The sequence below is a fragment of the Gadus macrocephalus genome, chromosome 8 (assembly GCF_031168955.1).
Source record: "Gadus macrocephalus chromosome 8, ASM3116895v1".
Taxonomy (NCBI): domain Eukaryota; kingdom Metazoa; phylum Chordata; class Actinopteri; order Gadiformes; family Gadidae; genus Gadus; species Gadus macrocephalus.
In genome coordinates, this window is record NC_082389.1 from 12,752,211 (window position 1) to 12,767,564 (window position 15,354).

Genomic DNA, 15,354 nt, shown 5'->3' on the forward strand with positions numbered 1-15,354 from the left:
ACCCGGGAACGACTAAAAAACTAGATTGTAGGGGGCAGCAGCAACACCCATGCAAAACAAGAGGAAGAGAGAGAGGAGTGAGAGAATGACATATCACAATGTTTCAGCTCCGTTTTCCATGACGGGAAGGCAGTGGAAACAGATGGAGTCAGGACGACAGTTACCTTTCATCACTAGAGCGGTATACTCGACAATAGTGGGCCCCCATGCCCACCTTGAGGGCAAAGTCTGCCTTTCTTGCGCTGTGCCATATAATTAACTTGTAGTGACTAATGCAAAAGCACAACTAGACTAATAAATACAGGCCTCTTTTTGGTTAGTTTGCCAATCAAGGGCAAGTGTGCTATAGAAAATAGTCTACAAAAAAGGTTAAATGTGAAAGTTATTCAAATGTGTCCTTTTCAACTCACTGTGAACTTCCACTTCTCTTAATTTGATGCGGATATGGGACATTTTTTAGTTAACAGTTGGTCACAAGGCTGAAATATTTTAAGTAAGTGAGGGGGCAAAATAAAATTCTGAATCACAATATGGTAATCCTTTCCATGAATGTTTTTCCTCATTCTGAATCATTTTCTTCAATTGCGATCATCCTCTAATAATCTAGGTCGCAAGTCACTCAAACAGCTTCAGCACAGCTATGATGAAATGAGCGTTGAGGTCATCTGCTGGCAACAATGGGCCGTACCTCTGAGTAAATTTACAGAGAATCCTAGATGATGTCACAACATCCATCCGGTGGAAACTGATTCTTGCCCAACACGCACATTGGCACCAGGGCGGAGTGGGGCCCTGTCGTTTGTCCATGCTGGGCTACCGTAGAAACATGGAGGTGCATCCTAGCATCTGTGGGAGAGGACCTGCTCCCTATGCAGATATAAATGCCTCAATCTCAGGTAATTTCTTATTTTCATGGGATTATAGACAAATTGAAAAGTACTTGATGAGTATAATATTCCATTTCTGCCAAGTCTGTTCCACTAGATTCCTCTAAATTGTACACCTTTAAAAGCACTGTTATTTTCAACAAATTAACCACTTTTATCCAAAGTGATTCACAGTGAATTCAGATACACGTCATCAAAGAGCAGGTAGGGGTTAGAGAGTAGAAAGACAGGTCCTGTGGGAGGGTTAGACAGCACAGACACAGGTCATTAATGAGTAGGGCCGGATAAGACAGTGAATACAGAGGCTGGTCAATAAGGAGCAGTTAGGGGTTAGACTGTACCGAGACAGGTCATTAAGGAGCAGGTAGGGGTCAGACAGTGTATGCAGAGACGGGTCATTAAGGAGCAGGTAGGGGTCAGACAGTGTATGCAGAGACGGGTCATTAAGGAGCAGGTAGGGGTCAGACAGTGTATGCAGAGACGGGTCATTAAGGAGCAGGTAGGGGTCAGACAGTGTATGCAGAGATGGGTCATTAAGGAGCAGGTTAGGGCGATTGATATTGGGGCATCAAACCCTGAACCTTCCATCTGGGAAACGAAGACCCTTACCACTAACGCAGCTTGCCCACTGCATCCGTCCGTCAACGGACGACGGAAGGCGTGTCTGACGGATGGGGCAGTGGTATTTGCCGACGGAGCCACGATATGATTGGCTGGCGGATCTGTTGCAGCCTGAAAAGTTACAATTTTCTCAACTTCTGAACGCAAGAGACGGAGCCTACGGAACGGACGGACCCACAATGCATTTCGGGATCCCCCCCCCACAAAGTCAATGAGAGCCGTCAACGGACGGATGCAGGGGGCAAGGGGTGTAACCTGCAGTGTTATTAACCTCTTTTGCCCCCTCTCATCTGCCTACAATATCATCCCCCAGGGACGTGTTCAGTAGCACTCTGCTCATGGAGATTACTCATTAGGCCGTCTGGTTATATACAAGGGACATTTACGCTTCAAAAGATTCAAATTAAACAATGATAGCCTAATATCCCTTCATAGCTTGAGTCAGGAATGTGACGTAACCCCAAACACATTTCAGGCGAGCAAGGTTGGGCAACACTGCGCTTACAGGAAATCCGACTTGAAATGACCACTTTGAGATGGACCACTTTGTTCAATTCATGTTGCATGAATTGAATGACTTATGAATTGAAGTTTTACTGAACCACTAAGTTTTACTGAACCACTAAGTTCCTGATCATTTTAATTATCAGGAACTACTGTCAATCAGAACAGCGATTATACAAGCGATTAACAAAATACACTGGAAAGACCACGAGAGTCAAATGTCCCTTGGCTAAATGACTACACATTCAATAATAATACCAGAGAAAGGTATACATTTATGCAATTCCAATTTATTGGGAAAAATAAACATCCATACATCCATACACACGATCCCCATGAATTGACCACGTTAAGCAATAATATCGTTAAAAAGTTTGCGTTTCTTGGACTCCCCTGTCTGGATCTCCTTCCAGCGGGGACGACGGCTCACAAAGTGGGACAGGGCGAAATTGGACCACACGTGACGTGCAAACTGGTCCGAACGCAGCCGGGTCTCGCTCGGAGCTGGGACGAGACGGAGAGGGGGAGGGCACAAACCAGGTTCAGAATATAATAATATTAACTACTATTTAGAGTCGCTTACGCACCAAAGTGTTAACTTGAATGTTAAGAGATATATGCACTCCTAAGACACTATGATACTTTGAATAACATCGTCTCCCAAATGGAATATTTATACATGATGTAGATATCTACATCATAGTTCTGAAACGATAGCTAGGTTTGTAAAAAATAACTAGCCTAATTAATACCTAGCGAATGAACCACTTCTCACTCATGTCAGACAGAATAGCTAGCAATGTATCTACTTCTAACTATGGTAGAAAATGAAACTTCTATGTAAATCTGATTTCCTCTCCTCTTCACTTGCGCAGCCCAAGGAAGCCATCAAGTCAGGCCCACACTGTTTTTACAGTTTGCGGTTCGGTAATGTTAGATCACTTGAGGAGGTTTGAAATTACTGTATGTTCATTTGAACAACATCTTCACTTTATAAAAATCACAGAATGGCACCAAATCTGTGACTTAATGCAGACCATACTCCGGGTCAAAATTTCAGAACCAAAAATTCAATGAATAGTGTAGAAACCGACCATGATACATATAGCGGCAACTAAACGCAGAATTACAATTCTAGCCAAGAGGTAAACAAAACGTTTACACCCCCCCGATCTGAATGAAGCGAATGGAGACAGCGGAAGGCTGAACAGCAATATAGCCCCACCCAAAAAAAAAAAGTGTCTGCCATAAAACTTCTTTTTTTATTGTGGGTGGGAACTAACTCAAACAGGATTTTTTATTTTCCTTCCACATGAAACGGTACCACTAGAACTATAATATCTGTTGATCAATGTAATTGGGCGTGGCGTGTTCAATAAGGGGAGGGGAGTGGGCATTACCTAGCTCGGCGGCGATGCCCTCCCGCTGGCTGACTGAGGCGCTGTTCCAGGCTGCCTCCAGCAGGCGGCTGCCCGTCCTGGAGCAGGCGATCTGGACAAACTGGCCCTGGATCAGCAGGACCAGGTGGGGAAATTAACACATCGCCGTCAGGAATGGGTTGTGGTGCAGAAGATGCATCAAATACAAACACAAATGTAGTAACAATGGGAGATACAAAGTATAGACATTGGACATTCATATTATTTTTTCTCACAATTGATTAAGTCGCAGTGTGTGGCCCCTCCCAGTGAAGAGGTGGGCCTTTTAGAATGAAAGAGCCATAGCTAGCCAGGCTGGGAGGGGTTTTCTGAAGGTCGATAGTAAGATTGTAAACAAAGAGGTACAGCATTTCTTATTTGGAGAATATATCAGTTATAGGATGTGATTTTATAACATTATAGTCAACATTATTGAAATCACAATCATTCAGAATTGATCATATATATATACAGGTTATATTAAGCCACAAGCTATTACTTGCTATTGCTACCCAATCCAACCCTGACCCAACCGGATTGGGCAGCGACGTCACTGAGAGTCCCTCGAGTTTTCTGAACAATGCAAGGCTACGCCCATATGTGGAAATGTGTCCTGCCCAGCCACGGCTATACAGTTCATTCATTGCGAAACGTGAACTTAATATGTGGAAGGTCATAGGAGGCAGACGCTGATGAAGTCCATATAACCGTAGGTGTGCGTGTTTGATGATGAAGGACATGACAACGTAGGTAGGTGTGGCTGGAGATGAAATGTAACTGTGTGGTGGTGTTGGTGGCTAGTGTTAATGGGCAGGTAACCCTGAGTGGGCGTGGCTAGTGCTAATGGACAGGTAGCCCTGAGTGGGCGTGGCTAGTGCTAATGGACAGGTGACCCTGAGTGGGCGTGGCTAGTGCTAATGGACAGGTGACCCCGAGTGGGCGTGGCTAGTGCTAATGGACAGGTGACCCTGAGTGGGCGTGGCTAGTGCTAATGGACAGGTGACCCTGAGTGGGCGTGGCTAGTGCTAATGGACAGGTGACCCTGAGTGGGCGTGGCTAGTGCTAATGGACAGGTGACCCTGAGTGGGCGTGGCTAGTGCTAATGGACAGGTGACCCTGAGTGGGCGTGGCTAGTGCTAATGGACAGGTGACCATAGGTGGGTGTGGCCAGCGATAAAGGACATGTTTCACTGAGTGGGCGTGGCTGATGTTCAGGACATGTGACCCCGAATGGGCGTGGCTGATGGTAAAGGACATGTGACCCGAGGTGGAATGTGTTGCGAAAAAGACGTGACCATAGATGGACGTGGCTGGTCTCGTACCTCCATCCTGCGTAGGATCTTGCCCCGCCCCTTGTCGCTGGACAGGGTGATCAGTGCCTGCATCACGTGGCTGCCGGCCGGGTCGGAGCTGAGGGTGGCGAGGTCGGTGGGGGCCAGGGCCCGAAGGCTGCCCATCAGCAGGGAGCGGTCCTGGAACCGGGCCAGCGCCTGCACCAGCCGGGAACCGTGGTAGCAGATGGAGGACAGGGGGACCTAGTTAGGACACACACACACACACACACACACACACACACACATTAACCAAGAGGGCAGGGCAGGCACCAGCAGGAAAGAGATAGGTATAAAGAAGAAAGCAAGCTAGAAAGAATGAGAGAGAGAGAAAGATAAGGATTGACTTTATTCATCCCACGAGGGAACTGAAGATGCAACAGCGGGTGTCCCAACGTAGGCAAAAATCGAAACAAAAAAATAAATAAGGAATTTAAGGGGACAAATAAATATAGTGCCTGAATTAAAGACGTTTAAAGTTATCAAGTCGTCCCATTCCAATGTCAACGACAAGCAAACTAAAAAGGCTGATGCATAAAGATATGAATGAACTGATGAGTCATCGTCCGTTTTGGCGGTTGCATTGGGATAACAAATACACTTGAGTAAAGAGTAGTAGGCTATCTGCCCGTGTTAAGTAGGGAGGGATGGTTATGCAACGAAATGTAATGCATGCCCCTACATTTCTTTTCTTCTAATAGCAGCTATCATGAAACGAGGAAAGAACATAGCATCCCTTTTTGCCCAAGTAAACAAAAAAGGGAGTGGAACAAGGTATTGAGAGAGCTGAGGAGCAGGAAGAGCCAGGAGGCATGTGATGAAAGTGAGGGCCCTGACACAGAGAGGGAAATTCCAGAGTGAGAAGGATGAAGAAGAGGGTGAGGAGGAAGAAAACATACAGAGGCAGAGAGAGGACCAACCGGAGGTACAGCAAGTTGATCCATGTGGATCAAGTACTGCAATCAGGTTTGTGATGCAGGTTATTTCTGTTTACAAAGCAGTGCAATTATAATTTCATTGTAGGCCTACTGTGTATCCTTAAAATGGTGCTTTCTGTGTGTAAACTCAATTTTGTGCCAATATTGCTCTAACCTTTCTCTTTTTAAGCATATACTAAGTTGGTCTACATCTTGCACTACATGCAGATATACATGCAGAAGCAAATACATGTTGTAGTTGTGCGCTATGTTCACTGTACATCTTTCTACAGATATCAGCAAGTCCAAGAATGATGTACCAGTACAGGGGGACAGAAAACAGAGCTTCAGGCCAAACTGATATAATCTTCGTCCATGGCTTGAGTATTCTGTCGTAATGGACTCTACATATTGCTATGCGTGTAGACATTTTAGCACACTAGATGCCCAGACACTGTTTTGATTCAACACCAGGGTTTAGAATCTGGAATAAAGAAGCAACTAAGAGGGATGCAGGGCTTTCAGTTCATGCAAAGTCTGAACAACACAAGTGTGCAATGATAGCATGGAGGGATTACCAAAGAGCTGTTAAAACTGAAAAAAGCCGGGCGTACATTAAAACAAGGGGAAGTGCTGTTACTTATAGCTACACAAAACATGCAGAGTGGTAAAAAAGCCATACAGTACAGTTGAGTAGTTTGTTTTAATGAGGGATGTTTTCTTTGAGCTATTAAGACTGTGCAAGATTGCTGTAACCCTTCCTGTAAGCTCAGCCTATTGGGAACACAGTTTCTCACTGAAACTGATAAAATAAATAGGAAACGGCACATTGTTGTGCACTTCGTTGTAGCCTGTCGATTTTTTTCACATTGTTGGCACACTGTATTTATACCATGTACTGTATTTTAAAAAAAATTCTCTTGCACTCTTGTACAAAACAAATGTTTATATGATTTTGATGATTTAGGGCATAAGCTCCATCCAATTTAAGATAGTTTGACAGAAAGATACAGACTGGTAAAGTTATAAACTCTTTTACTAATTAATGTTTGATGATTTTGAATTAAAAGCCTTTTTTTGTGCCCCTCTGTTTAAACACTGGCCCCTCCTTGGGCCCCCTAGAATTATTTCTCTAGAGCCGCCACTGCTGATGAATTATTTCACTGATGACTGAGGGGAATGAGAGAGACAGCTAAGCGGTGATACCTCTTTCTTTAGATCGCCCTCTGCTGTCTCAGAGGCGTAGTACACCTCGTGGGTGAGGAGCGAGAGGAAGAGGGGGAGGCAGCAGGCCTGTCTGGTGGCGGGTTCCTCACAGTGAAACGCCTGTCGGGAGGAAAATGAATCACAACCACACACCATTCAATTCAGTTTCAATTCAATTTGATTGAGTGGAATAGCAAACTAACCTCAAAACTAAGGTCAGAAATCAAAGCGGTTGTGAGGTCATTTGGTCGCCTCGTCCCGAGAATGCGCAGACAAAAGCTTTATCCAAACAAATGCTTAACTTTAGCACTACACGCTTACACTGAGGAGGTGCTGCATCAGCTCGCCTTGCTTCTGCCCGCTCTCTGCACAGCTGTCGGCCAATTGGACGATCACGCCCATGTGACCCGTAGCCAAGATGGGCTCTAGGCCCTCGTTGAGCTCGTCAAACACCTTTGAGAACTGTAGAAGAAGAAGAATAGATTGGAGATAAAGGGCATGACCTACAATGGTCGTCCTCTATGCTCAATCAGTGCAGGCAAGGCATTAACAACGCCACGGTGAGGGGTTTGATTCCCACCTGGGACCACCCATGCAAAGAATGTAACCACTGGTCTTGTCATGCCGCATGGCACCCTATGACGTCATCGTGCCTACCACTTTGTGATTGGCCGAGGCCGCCACCAGCCTCTGGACGGGGAAGTTGGCGATCTTGTGGAGGGCCAGGTCCACCAGGTGGCCCCGCAGGTGGTCCCTGTAGAGCTGCCGCAGCAGGGCCTTGGAGGAGAGCTTGAAGACCACCTCCAGGAGGCGGCTGGACGCCTGGTCCTTCAGGAACACCAGCAGCGGGCTGCGGGGGGAGGGGGGGGGGAGAAGAGGAGATAAGGTTCATCACATACAAGGCTGGTTGTGTGTCATTGTTGGCAGTTCAGGATTCAAATGAGTCACCTAGAAAAAGATCTTTCCTTGAACCCCGGGGGAGAGGGTTTATGTCCATCGTAAAATAAAATGATGTTTAAGTTTTAGAAGCTTAAATCATTAGTATGCCAGTGCAGTGATAGATTTTAATTAAGTCGAAGCTGTTGGATGAAAAAAGTATTATAGAAACCAGATCTATGAAAAAGAACCCTGTCCCTAGGAGGATTATCGTATGCTCTGACACCCGTTACCAGTATAAAACAAGCCGTATGAACCACTTCCTATGGGCCCGGGGCTCACCTGGTTCCCGGCGCGGCGCTGCGGGTGCCTAGGTACTCTGCGATGCCCGCCAGGAGCTTCCTGCAGAGCTTGGGTCGCTTCCTGTGGGCCACGGTCAGCATGATCTGGAACACCACACTGGCCACCGTGTCCGCCACACTCACTGCAGACAGACAGACAGACTCAGGACACGTCTGTAGCCTCAATCAGACCCATCAGGTCATGATGACAACAGCAGCCCTCCCATTTATATATGAACAGCCACATGGGTCGACGATATTATGTTACAAGATGTGCATTAAAAAAAAAAGCATGAAAAATGTATCAGGCTACGTATCTTCCATTTTTGGGCATCTACCGATTCTACAAACTACACCGCTGATGTTTTCTTCGTCATAATTATTATTCTCCTTCTGTCTCCCTAGAAGGAACATGGCCAATCAGGACTCACCGTTGACGTTGGTCATCAGCTCCTCCGTCAGACTTTTGAACTCGTACCAGAACGACACGGGAGCCTCGAAGTCCGTGAGCTGCGGGGGGCCGGGCTTCCCCTTCGCTCCTGCCGTGAGGGAGGAATCCAGACAAGACTAAACGTATTAAAAAAGAACCAGGCAAGTGGCTGTTCTGTGCTATGAGTTATGAGTTATTAATCCTCTTGCCCTGCAATCCTCCCCTGGCGCCATCTCCTCCCACCTCACTACAAACTCCCTGACAGTATCTATAAATATTTTATTGCCTTTTTTTAAACGTTCTTGTCCCGGGGCTCTGAAGACAGACCGGTGGGCCAAAGGAGAGGGACGGCCTCCCATGAGGCAGAGCACCGCAGGGCAGAAGGAAAATACACAACACCAAGTGGGTCCCGTGTTGCGGCCTTCCATTCTGATGGATATTTCCCATTTGTCAGTTACTGTTGAACATTTGTAACGCCAATTCACCTGGCACCACATCATAAACCTAGAGGGGTGTCCATCCCGTCAGATCCTTGGCACCCCACAGCTTTATAGTGGGGGCCCGAACCGATGACGCAAGGATTGGAATATGAACGCTCTGGATGGTACACGCGATGACCGCAGAGACTCTGGTCGCCAGTCATACGTTTAAGCATACGTACGACTGTCAAGGTAAAACATAGTCCTACGAAGGACGGTCCACTTCTACGCTGTGTACCTGGGCGCGTGTCGATGCGGGGTGGGGGCACGCAGCCCGCCAGCACGTGCAGCAGCGTGCGGACGGCGTGCGAGCCGTACATGTGCTTTATGAACTCCACGGGGTCCTGCCTGACCGCAGCGCTGAGCAGTAACACTTGGCTCTCCAGGGCGCCGGCCTCAACCTCTTCTGGTGAGTCTGGAGCGGAGGCGAGGGAAGATGATGTCAACCGGACATGCATTTTTTTTGTGTTGAATTAAAAAACAATTACACATTGTTAAAAATGAATGAGCAGCAGGTATGGGAAACTTCCTCTAGGATGCAGGCAGGTTGACTGCGGGCACTGGGAATCAAACCAAGAACTTCTGGGAGTCTAACAACTTAGTAGTAGCTCAGAAACTATCCATCTCAAATAGTACCCAACCTAGGACAGTTGCAGCTTTCTCCAAAAAAAAACGCTACAGAGAAAGGGGTCTGCTTTAACATCTCAGCCTCGATCAGAACTCTAGCGCCTAGGGACTCTGCCTCCCTGCCAAAGGGTTATGGGTTCAAACCCCTACCTGCTCATGAGGGAGACACATCTTACTTGATTGTCAGACACTTTGGATAAAAGGGTCTAAAAATTCAAAGATCCAGCATGACCTCACAGAAGGGACATGACCTCACAGAAGGGACATGACCTCACCTGTCCAGCGACACATCTGTCTGAGCGCACTCTCCACCACATGACCCGCACAGCGGTCACACGACATCGCCTTGTAAGCCGCCGACTCCTCCTCCTTCCCTGTCCACAGCTCGGCTAGCACCGCCCCCACTTGGTCCAGGCTGGCCAATGGCATGAGCTGCTGCAGCGTGACACTCCCCGTCTTGTCCATGGCCACCACCTTAGCCTTGCCCTTCACCTCTGCCAGCACATTCTCCACAAACATCCCTGTGGGTGAGATACAGCGAGGGTATGACATTTTTTATATGAAACACATTAGATGTAGTTTAAGGCACAAATGTGGGAGGAACGCTTTAATGCAAGTTACTACAAAGACTACAACAAATGCATGTTTTAAAAGGATTTTAATTTGTTATTTTCTCGTTTGATTTACACTGCTATTCTGATGCTGTCACATTTGAATGTCCTCTACTGTGGTTAATAAGGATATTGTATCATTCATTTGTTGATGAACATCTCACTGAAAAAACGTATTTTGAAAGAAAGTTGCACATACTTGGACTAAGTGCAATTATCAAGTTTCCAGACAGGTTCAAATTTAGCTGATTAATTGATCCTGTTTGTTTTGTGACTTGTCGCCTCTGATATCAGTCTCGATACATCGCATTTATCAAGAGATCAAAACAATTGACTTGACAACCGATGATTGATCAAGGGAAGCTCAATATATATGTAGATAGAGTACTCATCCACAATCTTTCCGCTCAAACTTTATACAAATTTCAGCTACCATCTCACCTCTTTCTTCGTCGTCCTCAAAGGCCTGCCCGAGTCTATCTCCAACCCGTCGGAAGTAGCCCACACTCAGGGCGTCTAGGCCCTTCCACTCTCCACTGCGCTGCTTCGTCTCCTTCTCCCCGGCTCCACCTTGCTCCGCCGCACCCTGGAGCCTGCTCTTCTTCTGGTCGTCTTCTCCAACTCCATCTTCAGAGGGATGTTGTCTCCGGTTGCCTCCCTTCTCCCACGGCTTCTTGTCCTCTTTCTGCAGCATCTTGAAACTTTCCCCAAACCGTTGTCATGAGAACCTCTTTGTGATTAAGTTTAAAACAGAATCATTCAGGTCAAAAACATAGTAGGCAGCGGTCCGCTGCAAACTGAGCGATATGTGTACGTTTGATTGTAATGAACTATTTACTAATTTACTGATAATCACCGATCTTTAGATTACTTTCAGCATGTGTTGAGAAGAGTGGTGCAACGATACAGTACAAGATCACATAGCTAGAATATGGTCAATTCCTCTGCAATGTATGACATGCAACAATACGGAGACGAACTTTTATTTAACATCCAAAAGTGACCCCTATTCGTAATAGAAATCCAATAGGTCAACACAATTTGAAGAAAATGAACCAGCGTAACTCACCAAAACAAGCCCAACTCACGTGTGGAATCAAGGCACAGCGTTCTGCCGACGCAGAGTGATGACGTAGGCAACGATACGTCATATCAAAGCGATCTCCGAAAGTATGGCTTTTTTTAACAAGATTAATAATAATAATCATAGGGTGTGTTCGAAACCGCCTACTTGCTTACTGCTTACTACCTACTAAATATTTGGCTTACTTCTCGAATCCTTAAATAATGATTGAGTAATCCATTTGAGTAATCGACGTTCAGAAGACCGTCCTTACTTAACCACCTCAGATGACGTGAATCAAATGACGTGTCAATAACCTACCGACCGGGCGCCGTTAATAAACATTATAAATAAATATATAAACGTCACATTTAACGTCACAGTACACCTTCAACCTAAGGATTTGCGGTGATATGTTAAAACAATTGTTAAACAATTATTAAAAGCACTGCTGCTGCGGCTCCCCGTTTAGCGCCATTGCTTCCACTGTTCTTTTGAATAGACGCAGTGCATTCTGGGGCAGTTTAGTACGTCTAGTAAGCTAGCGATGCTTACTCAAAATCTTTCCGGAAGTAGAAGACATTCGGATACTACTCGCTTACCTAAACTCGCTTACTAAGTTCTCGCTTACTCAAGTTGACGTCATAGTTAGTAGGAGTAGTAAGCAAGTACGCGGTTTCGAACACACCCTACAATCAACATAATATTCATAATATTATGTAAGAAATATTATTATTTATAATACTATAAATTTGATAAGGGGTAGTCCTGCTTGTATTTTTATTTTTGGAAATGCCAAACGGATTTTAAAATATTTGAGAAATATTATTCCCCACAGGATTGTTCCTTCATTTGAGGGCACCGAAAAACACCCACTCGAGCATCCCAGCAACCACGCAGGCACCCTAGCAACGCTTCATCAACCAGCCACAGCACCCTAGTAACCATTGAATGTTGTTGAATAAGAGGCTAGAGATGCAGTGTGGCGAAATTATACAAACAGTGAATGTCACGACAGTTGTTATTTTAGAGCATGTTGTTAAAAATATATATAGTCCTTTGCGGTTAAATAACCTTTAAAATTTGTATTTGTGCTTAACCTAATGCTTTAGCCTAAAAAAATATATGGATATTATAAAATACAAAGACGGCATTTTGCGGCAGTTTAATTCGACTGAAAGGGTGTCTTGTTTTAATTATAAGTGGGTATCTCAACACAAGTCTATGCGTCACCTTTGCAAACCCAACCCGGCCTCTAGAGGGCAGTCTTGCGTAAAGACTCTTAACAGCGAGCTTTTAACAGGGTCATATAATTCAGAACTTTACTTACCTGTACTTGTTAAATGTTTACTAAAAATGTTTTTTAAGTTTTGAATTCTAATCATGATTTTAAATCTATGTGAAATCCTACCCCGAACCAGCACACGTCCAACTTTCCCAGACATTCATCCTTACTTTGCATTTGCATTGTGAAAAAACTTTTTTTCTCAGCTCATTGCATTCCCCTTTGGAAGGAAAGTCAATGATACTCTTCGTGAAGAATAGCCTATTGAATGTGATTATTATATTCAACCTTTAAAAATCAAAACACTGGCATATAAATAGTAATACGTGACACACACACACACACACACACACACACACACACACACACACACACACACACACACACACACACACACACACACACACACACACACACACACACACACACACACGGAACACCTGGCATAGCTGTCGTCCTTTGATCCGCTATTAATCCACATTAGCAGAATTTCATGGAAATGACTCCGGGGGTGTTCACACAGTAATCGCTTTGACCTGCTCCTCTTATCTCTCTGGTCGACAGGGCAACCAATCAACCAATCAAAAGCGAAGCCTGGTTTGAGTGAGTCTGGCTTCGGATTCTTTATGGATTGGTTGTTATCATTTCTCTCAGAATATATGAATATGTGTGTCTGCTGTTCCCCGCAGATACGGAGCGGGAGATGGCGGTGACCTTTTTGGGGAGGTAACAACGAAAAAAAATCACCCAGACTCAGGGGGAATCGAACGGAAGTCTCGCTTTAACGTCGACGAATCGTCGCAGCATGCTCTAGGGCCTGGCCATCCACGTCAGTACACACACACACACACACACACACACACACACACACACACACACACACACACACACACACACACACACACACACACACACACACACACACACACACACACACACACACACACACACACACACACATGGAGTATGTGTCCACCTGGGGTGGTTCACCCTGCAGACTATTTAAAGTATTAGCTTGAACACACACATACACAAACACACACATTCAACACCTGCTGGGGAAATATAGAGTTAATTAGTTATGCACAGTGATCACTGAAAATGGAAACATGGTTATAGCCAACACCTTTTTTGGGCGTATTGTGTCGTTTTTTTCTTCCATCCCTTTCATCACTTGTGTATCTCATTGGTATTCAGAAACTATTAATTGGCTCGGTCTTATTCCTACTTTATTTCTAATTCATTTAAGGTTTCACATGATGTCACACACATCCCGAGCTGCCATGTTGGTGGGCTTCACCATTAAAACAGGAATGATAACAAATGGTAATTATAGAATGACTGGTACCGCACTTATATATTATATTATGGAACTTCAGATCACATGATTGAAACTATCCTACAGCTTGCCCAAGGCCATTAGATCAGAGTGCTGCTTGATGTTTTCAGTAAATGAATGAACTGATCCAAGGAGGTTGGGAATTTGAAGCTGTAGAAGGGTGTAACCAAACAATGTTATTTTGGGTTGTGTAGTGGGAGAAACAAAGCCCCCTGAGTCATAGAAGGTATTTGCCCTATTTGCACATATCCAAATATATATTTTATACTTATATGTGTGTGTGCGTGTGTTTATTTATTCCTGATAGAATTGTCTGATATCTCATGGAGCCTCCTCCTGACTAATTCTTGAGCATCAGGAGAGCGTTTGCTGTGTTCAACGCAATGGTCAAATATTCCCACCTAAAGTCAGAACCATCGTTTGACTGACAATAAATCCCCCCATAACTGCCTGTGTGTCACCTTTCGTTGCGAGTCATTTTTGGAAATATTTCCATCTCTCCCCCGCCTGCACTCTATCAGGGTCGACTCCTGTGGACCTCCGGAGAAAGGAAGAAATGTACAGGAAGAGCGGAAAAACACTTCAACAACAGCCTGCTATCTCGGAAATATCCAAACAAATATAGGACAATGGGGAAGCCAAAGAACACTGGGACTCCCGGTCTCCGTGACAACCGTCTCCAGGCAACCGGCGTTCCTCAAAGCGTTTATCTAACCCCATCTCTCGCTCTCTCTCTCTCTCTCCTCGCTCTGTCTCTTTTTATGGCGTCAGTCTTTGCGTTCTCCGTCTCAAATGTGCGGTGGTGTATTTCCACCTGTAATGATTAACCTCTTTGTCTGCTGGTCTTAAGAGGCTGACCCCCAGGAGCTAGCTCAAGGGCAGGTCAGTATCACAAAAAAGCCAAGCCAAGCCCTGCTAAGTACTACATTTAAGCATGTCGACTTTGTCGAGTGATTCAAACTTAGGTAATTTAGCAGAGGCTTTTATCCAAACTGACCTATGGATTCAGATACAAGTCACCAAGGAGCAGGTAAGTTGGGAAACCCTGTTTGTTCCCTTCAGCTGGGAATCTAACACCCTAGCGACTACTAGACCATGGAGCAGCCTAGCGATTAAGCTACCCAGCCTCCTATGTTAAGAGGTAAGGATTATTCATGGTAACCTTTATAGAAGCCTTTATCACACATCTGTCTGAAACGGCTTCACACACCCTGACTTGAGCACACATACCCTCCCCCTTAAGTCCTTGTAAGGACATGGTTAAAAGCTAGTTGGAAGGGGAAAAACACCTTGAGAAGGAAAACAGAGGGATCCCTCCTTCCAGGAATGGTTAGGAACGCAGAATGTGCCACACAAAGCAGTAGTAGAATCCTACAAGCATACACGTTGTAGCATTAAAACGAGAATAAGAGAGGCATA

General features: G+C 45.2%; 1 protein-coding gene and 1 long non-coding RNA gene across 3 annotated transcripts; one reads left to right on the top strand and one right to left on the bottom strand.

Moving 5' to 3' along the window:
- Nucleotides 1–2,282: 2,282 nt before the first annotated feature.
- On the bottom strand, nt 2,283–11,422 carry LOC132463149 (nucleolar protein 9). 2 transcript variants are annotated; one of them, XM_060059095.1, is made up of 12 exons: nt 11,318–11,422; nt 10,690–10,978; nt 9,913–10,158; nt 9,249–9,425; nt 8,533–8,640; nt 8,103–8,244; nt 7,542–7,734; nt 7,206–7,346; nt 6,885–7,004; nt 4,753–4,965; nt 3,413–3,518; nt 2,283–2,516 (listed from the first exon to the last, which is right to left on the bottom strand). In XM_060059095.1, exons 2-12 carry the CDS (start codon nt 10,940–10,942, stop codon nt 2,362–2,364), a joined length of 1,854 nt encoding a protein of 617 aa, XP_059915078.1. In that variant the 5' UTR covers nt 10,943–10,978; nt 11,318–11,422; the 3' UTR covers nt 2,283–2,361. The 2 variants fall into 2 exon arrangements, with proteins under 2 accessions (XP_059915078.1, XP_059915077.1); XM_060059094.1 differs by having other exon boundaries at nt 10,690–10,949; nt 11,318–11,389.
- LOC132463159 (uncharacterized) lies at nt 5,261–6,762 on the top strand. Its single transcript, XR_009526975.1, has 2 exons — nt 5,261–5,727; nt 5,972–6,762. It is a non-coding gene; the product is annotated as an uncharacterized LOC132463159 (long non-coding RNA).
- Nucleotides 11,423–15,354: the final 3,932 nt, after the last annotated feature.